Here is a 15,293-nt window from a genome sequence, read left to right as displayed (position 1 = left end):
CTATCTGATGTTGTGTGATGAAAGAAGAAAACAAGGGTGAGCAACAAGCCCACCGAAATAGTATGTATAATAATTTACAATATATGAGCATTCTCATAGTACTCAAGAAAGTCTTGGTTAAGAAGAAATGAACCAAGTTGATATGTTAACACGACCAAGTCGCAAAATATTCAGTATATACATACATATATACTTTTCACAATCTTTGAAATCCTCTGACATGTATAATATACACAGAGTTCCAGTTTATAACTGTATAAAAATATCGTCGCAAGGTGATCTCATATATCTAACCTTGTCTCAACGTTTTTCTGAAAATCTTTGACATGCATAAGATAATCATTTACTAGATATAAGTTCAAAAGATGAAGTTACAAGATACTCCAATATACTTATATCTTTTCCGAATACTACTTGAACTACCACCGTTTAAGTTATAATTAGTTTCAAAAGTTCATCACACTGATGAGACTACAAGATAAGACTTGAATATATTCAATCTTTGATATATCATTTGAAAGAAATGAAGTTACGAGATACTTCATCCCCGATATATATATACACGTATATATATATACATTTCATACACTCCTTGAAAACCTCTGTTATGAAAATTATAAACAGAGTTGTAATATCCAATGAATTTTGGAAAGGAGAAAACCTTGGTATAAATCTGATATCTTGCTGATCAGGAAAAGATACCAATAAGTAACCTTTTCTACTAGTAGATGGACGAATTCCCCACTGGTCATCACCCTGGCCGCAATAGGACCTTATGTTGGACTGCCACTCAGCCACTTACGCATTTGATGGACTCCCACTGAGCCACTTACACTTTCATGGACGCCCACTGAGCCCATGTTGCTTATGCCGACTCAATAGATGGACTTACTTCCCGAACGTTGGGTAAGTAATCAATTCATTTATCAAAACAGCAACCTCGTTGCGAATATAAAATACACCACAGAGCCGGATTCCTCAGGTTTTGAGCGAGTATTTAAATCCCCTTTGAAAGGAAGATCTTAAATATAAAAATGAGTTTTGGGATCCGCTCTAACTTTTAAAATCATTTTGAAAACTCGAAAACATTTTTAAGAATGTTTGGAGTAATGCTGATTTAATGAAATAAATCAGTCCCGATATATTAGAAAATATCTGAATATTATTATTTAAATAATATTCCCATAAGGATAATCTCTATATAAATAATTTGAAGTAGAAGTTTTAAAACTCGTACTTGAAATGAATAATAAATAACCAAAGGTATACTTATACGAAGTACGATCTTTATTTGAATAATCGAAAATAAGTTTGATTATCGAAACATTATTCTTTAATAAAATAAAGAATATTATTTAGTAAATAAGTGGAGTCATAAGTCCTCGAATGAATATTCAAAATAATATTCATTAAATAGAATAAACAGAGTCATAAGTCCTCGAATGAATATTCAAGATAATATTCAATAAATAAAATAAACTGAGTCATAAGTCCTCGAATGAATATTCAAAGTAATATTCATTAATAAAATAAAGTTATCGAATAAACCTTATTCGATTAATATTTTTGAAAATTATATCCATATATATATGAATATATATATATTATACTCGGAAACATCGACTCCTGATTTAGAAATATGTTCACCTTTGGGTCCCCTATACTAAGGGTATACGCAACTACTGCTTATCTCTAGCATAGGTATTATGCAACTTATAAGCATTTGAATCAACAATTAGATATCAAGATTATGAAACAGACATGCATATATACCATATCAGCATGTTCCAATATATCACAAAATTTTCTAATAACAATCATGCATTTATCACAAGATAATGCATATACATATATTTACCTCACAACAACAGTATAACGGGTAGAAAACTTGCCTGAGTGCTCCGGGGTAGACTTAAGCTTAGAGTGGGTCCGGTAACCTATGAACAACAACATAAGCCGGAATTAAACCACGGTCGCTTATGAAACTAGACTTTAACCAATTGAACCCTAACGTTTGCTTATGGTCATTTCTACGCTTAACAAATCACATAAGTCGTTCGAGTACCCTCAGCTCCACCATTTTTAATAAATTAACCGTTACAAATTTTAAGGCGACGCTTTCGCGAATACCCTACCAACTTCCTAGTCCACTTTACATAATTGTTTCATACTCCAATTAGTCATTTAAGGGCCTTCACCAAGGTTTCAAAGTAAGGTGAGGGGTAATGGTTCGTTCGCGAAACGCCGTTACTTAAAACGGTCGTTTCTCCTAAACCGTACATCGGATTCAAGCAAACCACATATCAAAATGAATCTCGTAACATGAAATATCTAAAAATGAAAAAGGTTAGAATCTTTCAGTGAGTTCACGGGTCCTAAAGTTATGAACATAACAGTTAAGGAAAATCGGGCATTATGACGTTTATGTTTACGCGATTTCCAATTTAATTAACACTCTAAATTATCATCAATTCACTCACAACCACCAATACAACAATATTCAACCATCATACTACAAACTCAGTCCCCAACTCCAAGTTTTACCAATTTATCCAACCAATCAAAGACCCAATATTCAAAACCAATACAAATCCACCAAAACTACTTATAATCAAAGATCTAGCATTAATACTAACAATGCTTCAATAAAACTTAATGGAATCATAAAATCAAAGCTAGGGTTTGAAGTTGATATCTTCCTTGGTAGGTGTTAAGTTGCTAGGAAGCCTTAGGGAGCCTTAATCTAACCTCCTACAAGCTTGATCTTTCCAAAGAAATCAAGAACACAAAGTTAGGTTTTGAAGTTTCTAAAAGTCCGATTTAAAGAACTGTAAAAATGAGGGTCTTACCATACTTATTTGGACAATACTTGTGAACAAGAGTTGTAGTACATCACAATAACTTTCCAACGAGCTATAGAACATAATATTTGATTGAGTATTGAAGGAGATATGGTAGTTTAAGTTGCTGCTCTGGTTTTGGCCGAGAGCAAGGGAAGAAAAAGTGAAGTAAAAATGTTTCTAGTTTGATTAAATGATTTATGTGGTGTTTAGCTTGGTTACTTCCTTTTGTTGTTAATTAGATTATTACCATGGTAAAAATTGTGTGGCTCATAATCAACCAACCAATCCTTGAATTTAAATCCTTTTTATCATGTTACCTTATACTCAATTCTTTCGGTATCTGGTGGGTTTTCGGGAAAAATCAAAGTGTTCGGATTTGGATTCTGACGATCTTTACATACACTTATAGGCCATATAAAGTACTAATAAGATCTCAGAATATCAATAAAAGAACTGCTACATTGTGTGGCATGAAAAGTTTTCTTATTCAACATAATCAGCAAAATCACTATTCATAAGGTTTACAAAAAGTCCAAAATTTTTGGGGTTATTACAATCTTCTTCATCAATAAATGGGAAGAAATTATAATCTTCTTCGGCATTGCTCCAATCTCATGAGCTTTCTTCATCAAACACAACATCTCTACTAATAACAATTTTTCCATTAATGGGGTTGTAAAGTTTGTACCCCTTTGCTCTTGCATCATAGCCAACAAAGACATTCTTCTCACTTTTATAATCCAACTTTGTCCGTAGCTCATCATCGACATGTGCATAAGCTATGCTTCCAAAAACCCGTAAGTGAGTAATAGATGGTCTTTTTCCTTTCCTTGCTTGTTGTGGAGTCATGTCTTTGACACTTCTTGTTGGACATCGATTTGACAAATAAACGGCACAATCTACCGCTTCGGCCCAAAATTCCTTAGGCATATTTTTGCTCTTTAGCATACTTTGAGCCATATTAAGAATGCTTCTATTTTTTCTCTCCGCGACTCCGCTTTGTTGAAGTGATCTTGACACCGTTGCGGGTCTTCGTATTCCATGATTTTCACAGAATTTTAAGAACTCAATTGAATTGAATTCACCTCCTCGATCCGAACGAATTGCTTTTATTTGATATTTGCTCTCCTTTCCAACTTGGGCTTTGAATTTTTTAAAGCATTCAAAAACTTGAGACTTCTCTTTAAGAAAATACACCCATGTCGTGCAGCTAAAATCATCAATAAATAATAAGAAATAACGGTTTTTGCTAAAAGATGGAGGATTAAAAGGCCCACATACATCTGAGTGAATAAGTTTAAGCGGCTCATTTGCTATTATCATAGATTCCTTAGGAAAACTCCTTCTTGATTGATTTCTGAATAGACATCCTTCACAAATTTGATTTGGATAATTGATGTGAGGCAAACCATTCACCATGTGCTTCTTAGATAGTGAATTTAATCCTTCAAAATTTAAGTGCCCAAGCCTAAGATGCCAAAGCCAAGAAGAATCACCAACACAAGCCTTTAAACATTTTGGACCATCATTTTCAATTTTGAGAATAAACATACGATTTTTGGTCATAGGCACCTTAGCAATTAAATTATCACAAGAGTCTCTCAAGTTAAGAAATCCATCTTTCATGGTGATGGTGTAGCCTTTCTCCATTAGTTGGCCCAAACTTAAGATATTATTTTTCATACTAGGCACATAATAAACACTTGAAATAAAATCATGATCTTCATTTTTCAAGCGAATTAAGATGTTACCTCTTCCTTTGAGGGGCACTCCCGAAGAGTCTCCAAAAGTGACTTTACCATTCACATTTTCATCGAGATCCATGAACAAGTTTTTATTTCCACACATATGATAGCTTGCCCCACTATCAAGATACCATAGATTGTCTCCACAATTTTCTTCTCCTTTTTGTGCTAAAAGTAAAGTGGGTTCATTGCCTTTGTCTTCTACAAAATTAGCTTTCTCCTCTACTTGATTTCTTGAAGTGCGGCACTCAGAAGCATAATGACCAAATTTTTGACAATTATAACACTTGACATTTGATTTGTCATACCTTGAAATAAATCTTCCTCTTCCACGGCCTCTTGAATTTCTTGTCTCGCACACTCTTTCATCCTTTTGATTTTCCTCTCTTTGTTGGCCACGTCCTCTTCCTTGTCCATGTAAGAAGCCTCGTCCACGTCCTTGGCCACGACCTCTTTGACTTGTATATCTTCCATCATTATTTTTGAAAGATAATTTTTCTTGCAAGGCTTATTCAATTTGTTCATTCCTTTTTAACATTTTTTCTTCATGGGCTTGTAGTGATCCCATAAACTCATCAATAGTCATTTCATCTATATCTTTAGCCTCCTCAATTGCCACGACTTTATAATCAAATTTAGAGACAAGTGAACGAAGAATTTTTTCAATAACACGAACATCACTTACCTCTTTTCCATTGCTTTTCATTTGGTTGACAATGGTCAAGACCCTTGAAAAATAATCCGAGATTGATTCGGATTCATTCATTCGCAAAGCCTCAAACTCGCCATGAAGTGTTTGTAATCGAACTCTCTTCACTTTTGCATCTCCACTAAAAGAAGAATTTAGAATATCCCAAACTTTCTTTGATGTTGTTGCGGAAGCCACCTTTTGTAGCATGGAATCATCCAAACATTGATGGATGATCATAATCGCCTTTTGGTCCTTCTTTCTTTGGGCTTGTAGTTGATCTTTTTGAACTTGATTCAAATTTGCTTAATCTTCGGGCACCATTAATCCTTTCTCCATAAGTTCCCACACATCATTTGCTCCAAGGATCTCCTTCATACGAATGCACCAATTCTCGTAATTGTCTTTGGTGAATTTTGGCACTTTCCATTGAGACATTCCATTTGCTATGATCTCCTTCTTCTTTAACAAAACACAAGTCTTCTTTGAAGACAAGTAGAACATTTGGCTCTTGATACCACTTTGTTGGAAGAAAGGATCTCCCTCAAACTCACACAACTCAAAATATTTAGGAGAAGAGGTATATTATATAAACTATAATGCTTGAAAATGACTTAATTACAAATGATTTGGCATAAGCCTTTATATAGGACCCCATGGAAATCTCTAGACACACTTACTTAATTGCTAGCGTTCAAAAGACTCTTGCTTAAATGCTAGACATCAAAAGACACACTACTAGAATACTCTATGGATAGTTCTAGAGTTTAGAAAAAATCAAGAATAATCTAGAATAGTCCATACTCTTCTATTATTTTAAGTCAAAATTATATTTTATTTCTAACAGAGCAAGCCCACAGACAAACAAACAAATCATTTAAAATGTTAGTTTATAGTGCAATTGAAAATACGATCTGACTCCCTTTTATTATTATTATTATCTTTTGTCCTTTTAAAGCTTGGTTGCTCTGAATATATTATGGACTGTCAGGGTTAGGATTCAATATTTATGAGATTATATAAGCATGGAGGAAATGCATGAAGCAATAAAATGGCAGAGTAGAATTCCTTTTTGCTTGGAACCATTATCATAAGTCGTGCGTTGAACCTTTTATCATGTCCTTAAAAAGGATGAGATTAAATATATAAGTCATTTTTAATGTCATTTTTATTTTATTTTTCATATGTTGTATATTGATTTAGGTTTGTTTTTATAAGACTGATTTTGGTTCACACCATGATACAAATATATTGTGAAGCAAACTACTACACGTATCGGAGAAAATATGAAATTGAAGAGGTTTTCTCATTTCATACTTGGTGAAGGCTTGCAAAAGAAAAGTTTTGATTTTGATGTAGAGATAGCAACCCAAAATAAGGGAAAGGAAGTATTTGCAGCACCATAAGAACAAGCTGTTGTAATAGAAACCTAATAAAGCAATGAGTTGTAAGAGCATGTTTAGCCACATAGAACCCTTAGTTAAAAATCATTAATACATATTATAAATATAAAATATAGATATTATGTAAAAAAAATACATCTCCAATGGTACATTCCCCTTGTTTGTAATATAGCCAACCTTATAGCCAACCTCTCGATGTTGGCTATATTTGTTAAACCACTATGAAATCTGTAAAAAAAAATTAATCATTTATTACCATATTGAAGTAATATATTCTATTTATAACATTAAACTTTAATAAGATACTATTTTTAAAATATAGATAACCAATATAGCTAATATCATCGAAGTACAATACCTTACATGTTCAACAAATTTTACAAATTGTCCTGCAGGTCCAATTTAGCCAACCAATTATAGCTAACACCATCTCCAATGCTCCAAGTGCCTACACTCTATTGGTTAATTTGGAAAGTATTATATATTTTCAATATCAAGCTGGTTCTGGAAAAAAATGATGTCAAAATAGCTGGCATTCTGCCGTAAAGTCGATCCTGTTATAATTTTGGTATTGTCTAATAAATAGATGTTTAGCTTAATATGTCAGTGTTTTTAATTAATATCATTACTCCTTCAACTCTGTTTATTGAGTGGCTTTTTTGATATCTTCTAGCGAGATAATTGCTTATGCTGATATTTGCTGCAATGTATTTGCATATGGAGGTTTGCAATATTTACCAAAGTTTAATTATGGTAACAATACACTCTCTTTGATTCTCGCATAGTTGAGAGTCATGTTGCAGCAAAAAAGGCATACAGAGAAGTGTTAATGTCACTGTTTCAGAACCTGAAGAGATGTGTTAAGAGGCCATGGTGTCTTATAAATACCAGCAATAGTTATAAGTTATAACGTATTTTTTTGATAGCTATCAGTTAACATAAACTTACCTTATAATCTCGTTTTTCATATATTCTCAGTTTATTTTCCGGCCTCAAGAGGTAATGAGTCAATTTTATAATTGTATAAATCTTATTTTTCCATGATTTCGAACACCTCTGTAGTGTATGTGTCCATATGTGTTTTTTGATTACTTCAGTGTGCTTTTTTGTAGGCTTAGTATTCCAGAATATCGTGAAAATTAGAAAAGTTGTGAAGAATAGTAAAGCTGTTTTGAGGATTCTTACCATTTTTGTCAACTTGCATATCCTTTACTAAAAATATCAGGAAATGGAAATATTGTCTTTATCTCTTCAGTCGTTGGTGTCATTTCTTTGCCTTTGGTTTCTATCTACTTATCTTACAAACGTATGTGTACGCAAGCACTCTTAATGTAGGATTCAGTTGAGTCTACCTCATTTTAGGATAAGTGGTATCTTAACACACATATGCAAGAACTCATAACCATGTACATGTTCATGTTTCATATCTTTTTTCAACATCATGTTCGTGTTGAATGCAAAATAGGGGTTATCAACCAACTCACGAAGAGTTGAGATGAATTTTCTTTTGCCCCTTATAACTTAAACCTGTTTTGCTCCTGCTACATATACTTTGAAGTTGTTGCTCTTTTAGGATATTATAATATTATTAGGAGATAAATATATTATATGCCACTGTGTACCTGACTCAGATGCATTGGACCGGAGGAAAAAATGAAATATCAGGAGTAATGTCATTCCTTTGCTTGCTTGGAGCTTCTTATATATATCACCTAGCAGATTGCTTGTGTTGATGGAGGTCACAGTGGTTATTAGCAGATTATAAAACCTTGATTATTAGTAGATTATAAAAATGTGACAAAACTATAGTATTTTTGATATTGATTTTGATTATTAATTTGTATAGTGAGGAGATGGATAATATCAGATTGGTGATTAGTATTAGTAATTTTAAATGTTTAAATGGTGATTGGTTTCTTGGGTTATTAGAGCACCTGACTAGCACCTATCTTTTTTTACTTATAAATTAATTTTTTGACATCCTTTCAACAAAAAATAATTTAATAATTGATATCTAATAAAAAAAGTCAAATTTTTTAAATATTTTTTTAGGAAAATCTAAATTTATAATTCTATGTATGGGATAATTGATAAATTAAATTTGTTATAATGTTAGTTTAGTAAATGTAAGACATAATATTGTAATTCCAAGAAAGTAAAAAAAATTCAGGAAACAAAATTCTATGTATGCGCATGGTAGAGGGCGGATTTATATATTAAGTAAAAAGTGAATTATAACTTTTAAAACCTCAAAATATTTTTTTCAATTAACTTAATTTTTTTTACAGAAGTTAGTATTATAAGCCATATATACAACTTACAAAATTTATTTTAATTTTTTAATAGCTTATAAATTAATAAAATTACTAAAATAAGTACTATCTTAAAATTTTAAAATTGACTTTTAACTTCCAAATTAAATAAATTATAATTATAGAGTGTAGGCAAACTCGCATTAGGTGTTGCGTTTCTGGATATATGTAACCATTACATTACGATCATTATTAAAATTATTAAAAGTTACCTGTATATTGTATTTCAATATAATAAAGTACATCTTGACAAAAAAATATCAATAAAATCATAAATTTTGTTTACTTTTTATCTGACTATTAAAGTAATGGTTGTGTATTAACTATTAGGATAATATTTTCTCTAACCAGAGACTTGAGTAGAAATTATTTTGTATTACTCAATTTTTTAACTTATTAAAATATAAAATAAGATTATTAAAAAAGTAAATTAATATTAAAAAAAATAAAAAGATCATGTGTAATACATCTGTAATTAATAATAATGTCATTTGTCATTCGATATTAGAAGATAATGGTACATACATTTTATATTTATACGGAAAATAAATTATGCTTTAGCGAAAATACAATACATTAAAAAGTAATATTTTATTTAGCTTTATTTTAATATCATATAAAATAAAGAAATAAAATATAGCTCTACTTAGCATGAGCATATTACAAATAACATTTTGAATTTATAGAATAAAGTTATGAAATGGATATATCAAAATTAATACTTTACATAATAATCAATTTTTAATCACCCAACAAATATAACGAGGAACGACATCATTGTTAATTTATATAAACAAAATTAATAAATATTAAATCAGTACCAAAATTTGTTCCCGAACAAATTTGTTAATAGTGTAATTTTAAGAGTAATTTTGTATGATTATACGGGGTCGATTATTAAAATAATTGTATTATTGTCTATGAGTTAATTTGGTATCAATTTGCAACCCTTATCATTATTTATGTTTTAAGATTGTACATATTAAACTAACTTTTAATATTTAGAAGAGATAACAAATAAAACTTATTTAGCAAAAAAAAAACTTAATGACATATGAATTAATATTATAAATTACATGAAATTCCCGTGTGCTAAGTACAGGCAATATTGCTAGTACTTTATATAATTTTTCCTTAAAATGTGTATCAAGTATAAGAAAAAAAATTATAAATAAATAAAAAAAATGTAAAAAAATGAGTGGAGTAACTTTTAGTCGTTGCAATTGAGTTTACATTAGCTAGGATTCATGTACAGATATTTATGAAGCTGTCCTATTCATTACTCCTTCCATCCCATTTTAATTGTCCATTTTGCAAAAAAAAATGAAAATATTTGTTATGTACACTATACCATACAAGATTTATAATTTCAATATTGACTAAATTAAGTTACAAGACCCAACTCACAAATATCATTTCATAGAAATTTAAAATGCGCAATATTTAATAATTTGCGAGTGTCTAAAAATAGACTTTTGATCAAATACAAACTATAAACCAATAACAACCACATATTTAACCACTTTCTCTCTCCTACATATATAATATATATATATATATAACTATTTTTTGATGGTTTCTTTTGGTATAGTAATCAGAATTGGATTTTGAAAAATTTGACTGGCTGACTACTACCTCCTGGTTTTGCATTTTTGGGTATCAATTTCTAATTTTGATATAAGTCTTTGATGAACTAAGAGGGTTGGGTTTTGAAAACTGACTATGTGTAGTTTGAAAGGGAGTATTTGTAGGTTGGCTAGAAGAAGTGTCTTGTTGGGTAACTTTAGTTGATTTTTCTGAAGAGCTTTGGGAGGCTGTTGAGGGATTTTGGATGTTGAGGCCATGGGCTTTGATGGTTTGAAGGGCTAGAAATAAGTTATTATCTTCTTCATCTGCAATTACCTTATTGATCCAGGATGTGATCGGTTTTCCTAAAAAAGTACTCACTTTGCTTTGTTGAGTGACCGGGTGTTGTCCGGGAAAGGCTGGGTTTTTCCCCCACCTCTGCCTTTTCGAGGCATGAGACCATCTGTTTTGTAGAAACTCACCGGTCAGGAAATCAAGGACACAGTTCATATCTCTCTTAAAGTGTTCAATATCAAAATAAAAAATGCTTAATAATGATTGCCATCTGACGAAAATTTATTTTGATGCAAAGTTTTGGACATCTTTTTGTAAAACCTCTTTTGCAGATTTACAATCGACTCTAAGGAGAAATTTTTGATTTAATAAATCACTCTGAAATTTTGTAATACATAAAACAATTGAAAGTATTTCTTTTTTTTATAGTAGATTAATTTCTTTGACAATCATTTCAATGTGCAGATGTAAACTGGACTATTTGTTCTTTACCATTGACTACTTGTTTTAGTATACCGCCGTATCCTAACTCATAAGCATCTGTTTCAACTACTTTAGAAGCATTTGGATCAACAAGGTGTACACAAGGGATTTCTAAAACCTGAGCTTTGATTTGTCGAACGATTTCGGTATGTTCAGATGACCAAGGGAGATATGAACTGTGTCCCTGATTTCCTGACCCGTGAGTTTCTACAAAACAGATAGTCTCATGCCTCGAAAAGGCAGATGTGGGAAAAAACCCCAGCCTTTCCGGACAACTCCCGGTCAATCAACAAAACAAGGCGAGTACTTCTTCAGGAAAACCGATCACATCCTGGATCGATAAGGTAATTGTAGATGAAGAAGACAATAACTTATTTCTAGCCCTTCAAACCATCAAAGCCCATGGCCTCTGTTAGGTCACACACACTGTAAAAGAGGGTTGAATACAGTGTATAGCACAATCAAATTGAATTCAGAGAATACAAGTAACAGAAAACAAACTTTATTAAACTCTGCTACAATGTAGAACTGTCCTCTCTCAGTGATGAACAAATATCACGAGAGCTGCTAGGGTTACAATGAATAATATTCTCGATAATGAAAAAACTTATAGTGTAAACCCTATGTCTGTGTTTATATACTACACAGTTACAAGATAATCACTAATTAATATGGAATATAATTCTTCTTCCTAAAATATATCAATCAGTTATCTTTTCTTCCAAGTATTCCATTCTTCACAGAATTCCTTCTTCATGCATATCTCTTCTTACGTTTGTCTTGATCTTCTTTCCTTTCAATCAGCCGCCTTTCTTATCTGAAAGTTTCCTTTAAGTCCTGATATTATCTCCTGATAAATATCTCCTGAACCTTAAGTACTGATAACTTAAGTTCTGACTTCAGTATAAGTGTTGATTTTAGTTAAGTACTGATTTGTCTTGTTCAAGTAAGATCTGAAAACTAAACACAAATCATATTAGACATGACATTATCAAATATATCTAACAATCTCCCCCAACTTGTAAATTAGCATAATATACAAGTTTAACAAATATTTGATGATGTTAAAAACATTAAGTACAAATGCATGAGAATTTGACTAGATAACTATAACTTAAAGTCCTTAAAGCTTTACCAACTTTAACTTCTGATAACAACTTCATTCTGTATACATATCAGAATTTGAGCAGTTGTAGATCTTGACTTGGCTTCACTTTCTGATCTCTTTGATATCAGGAGTTGTTCTGAGATAGTTCTTTAATAAACATCTCTCACCATATCTGAGTTCATCAATCATTCTCCTTTTAGCATCTTTAAGTTCTGCAGTATCTTCACCAGTTTGAAAGATAGCATATCTGAGATCATTAATTTTTGCTTTTCTCAACTCCTGATCTAGTCTGATGACATAGGCTTTGTCAGACTCTAGATTGAATTCAAGTCCCTTAATACCAAGATATGTTCCAATCTTCATAGTATTAGGCTTCATATCAATAATATCACCCTTGTGATCTCTGTACTTGGGACAGTATGTGCTGTCAGACTTTACAGAATAGAGCCTTTTCTGTCTCTGAATTTGAGTCTTCAAATAATTTGCAGCACTTTCTGTTATTCTGTCATTCACTTGAAGTAAGAATAAAACATGTTCTAGTTCCTCAAAATACTTTAGTGGTATAGCATTTTCCCTTATATGGTAAACCCTTCCATCTGTCATGAAATATAACAAGATGTGTTCTTTCAAGAAGGTATGGTAGACCATCTGTACAGATTCTAGTTGATTCAATCTTTCAGGAGTTGCTCCAATACCTGGTTCACTTAAGGAAGTTGGATCATTGGCTGTGTTTTGCACTCTTCTTTCATCAGCACTACCCAATCCAGATTTATCTTTTGCTTCCTTTCCAGTAGCCACTCTTGCTGCAAAACCACTTGCTGCAGTCTTCAAAGGTTGAGTCTGTTTGGCTTTAGTGAATCCTGGTAGGAGTAACTTTGAGGATTTAACATGAGCAATGTCAGAGGTTTTATTTGACTTATCTTCTGATATCAAGCCAACTTGAGCTATGTCAGAGGTTGTTTGCTTCATTATTATATCAGAACTAACTTTATCTTGACTCTGAACAACTTGAGCCATGTCAGAGGTTGTCTTAGAAATCTTCCTTGAAGTTAGAGTAAGATTAGCATTTTCATCAAAAATTTCTTCATCCATAGGAAGTACATAAACCTTTACAGGTTCACCAACTTTTTCTTTGCCCTTGGACCTTGGATCTATCTGCAATTGTGATTTGGCCTTGATTGCCATAGGATTTGTCCTTTCTTTTATCACAATGCCTTTAGTCATAGGAAGTTTGTTTTTAACAACAGAAGCTTCAGATTTGGAGTTGACTTTTTCTAACTTAAGTCTAGCTTCTTCTTCCATTAGACTCTCAAAGTTCATTCCTAGATTTTCATTCAGAAATAACTGTCTTGAAATTTCTTCATCAAGTTCCAAAAATTCATCAGAACTTATCCTTTTACCAGTATCAGAAGTTATTCTTCTCCCAGTATCAGAACTTGTTCTATGCCTTGTAGTTCCAGCTCTACTTGATGAGAGACCTCCACCTTGACCACGACCTCCACCCATTCCAGAGTTTCCCGGGTCATTACCATCATCCTTTTTCTTCAGTGTCTTATCGGTTTTGCATTTGAACTTAATTACTTTCTCCCCCTTTTTGGCATCAGTAGGTAAAAGAAGAGAGACAAGTAATTCCACTGAGGATTGGATTTCATTGAGTTGAGATTGCTGAGTCTCTTGATTCTTAATAATATCAGCAATCTGAGCCTGTTGCTTCTCTTGAGTCTTCTCAATGTTGGCAATTCTATCAAAGGAAGGTTTGAAAAAGTTTTTCTTTTCAAGTTTTATAGTCATTTCTTGCTTGAGTAAAGCTTCTTGAATTTCATGCACCTCGGCATGAGTTGTTGAGTGTTGACCTTGAAGGTGTCTAGTACTCAATGTAGTAACTCTCAGCTGTGTCTTGAAATCATCATTAACTAGCATCTCATCAGCTTTTGCCAAGTGCTCAACAAGAATTCTTTCAGTTGGAACAAAGGTAACTGTGTTCCACTCCTGTCCTCTAGGAGTTTCTCTCCAAGGTACTGGTGCTTCCCCTGTAACAAATTTTTTGACTATCTCAGCTTTTGAAGGAGCTTGTAGAGGTGCATGTCCAGAAGGACCAGCTGCATCAACATCTAAATTTGTAGCAGCAGTACCAGTAGCATCAATATTGGCAGCATCAGAACTTATAGAGTCAGGAGCTTCAGCATCTTCTGATAAAAGAACAGTATGAGAAGCTATGGAGACTTCAACATCATCCTCTAAGGGCTGATCTCCAACTATGTTCTGATCAACATCCATATTCTGATGCTCACCTAAAATCTGATCTTCAATATCTAGATGCAGAGAAGGTGTTGTAGGCAATTCTGGATTAAAATCAGAATCAGGAATTGGTGTTGTTAGTGGAGTGACTGGAGTTGGTGGAGCTTCTAGATACAAAACCTGAGGCACTTTCAAGTTATGAATGTCAATTTCATATCAGCATTTACTGGAGATACTGGAGGTGTAGGAATGTGAGTAGATTCTGGCTCATGTAGTGGTGAGTGATGAGTAGCATGAGGGTCTGAATCAGCACTAGGAGAATTGTGAGCTTCAACAGGGTTTTGTGAGATCAGAGATTCCTGATCTCCTTCCTTAGCTGCTGCTTCCATTCCTTTACCAGAATTTTCAGGCCTTTTTGCCAATATTTTGAATCTTTTAGCTTTTAAGGTGACTTTAGGAGCTGTATCATCAGAATTATGCTTTCTAAGCCTTTTTAGAGGCCTAGAACTCCTAATATCAACATCCTTCAGAGAAGAATCCTTCCCAGCTTCTTTAACAACAGGTTCTTATACAGGAACCTGTTCCTCAACATCTGATTCATCTCGCAGAATGA

The 15,293-nt window shown here is 32.6% G+C and overlaps 1 protein-coding gene across 1 annotated transcript; it reads right to left on the bottom strand.

Annotated features, from left to right (window-relative positions):
• Nucleotides 1-5,096: 5,096 nt before the first annotated feature.
• Nucleotides 5,097-5,516, bottom strand: LOC141674124 (uncharacterized). The gene has a single exon (XM_074480849.1). The coding sequence runs from the start codon at nt 5,514-5,516 to the stop codon at nt 5,097-5,099; it is 420 nt and encodes a 139-aa protein (XP_074336950.1).
• Nucleotides 5,517-15,293: the final 9,777 nt, after the last annotated feature.

The sequence above is a fragment of the Apium graveolens genome, chromosome 7, assembly GCF_009905375.1.
Source record: "Apium graveolens cultivar Ventura chromosome 7, ASM990537v1, whole genome shotgun sequence".
Taxonomy (NCBI): domain Eukaryota; kingdom Viridiplantae; phylum Streptophyta; class Magnoliopsida; order Apiales; family Apiaceae; genus Apium; species Apium graveolens.
This window is presented reverse-complemented; position numbering and strand designations above follow the sequence as displayed.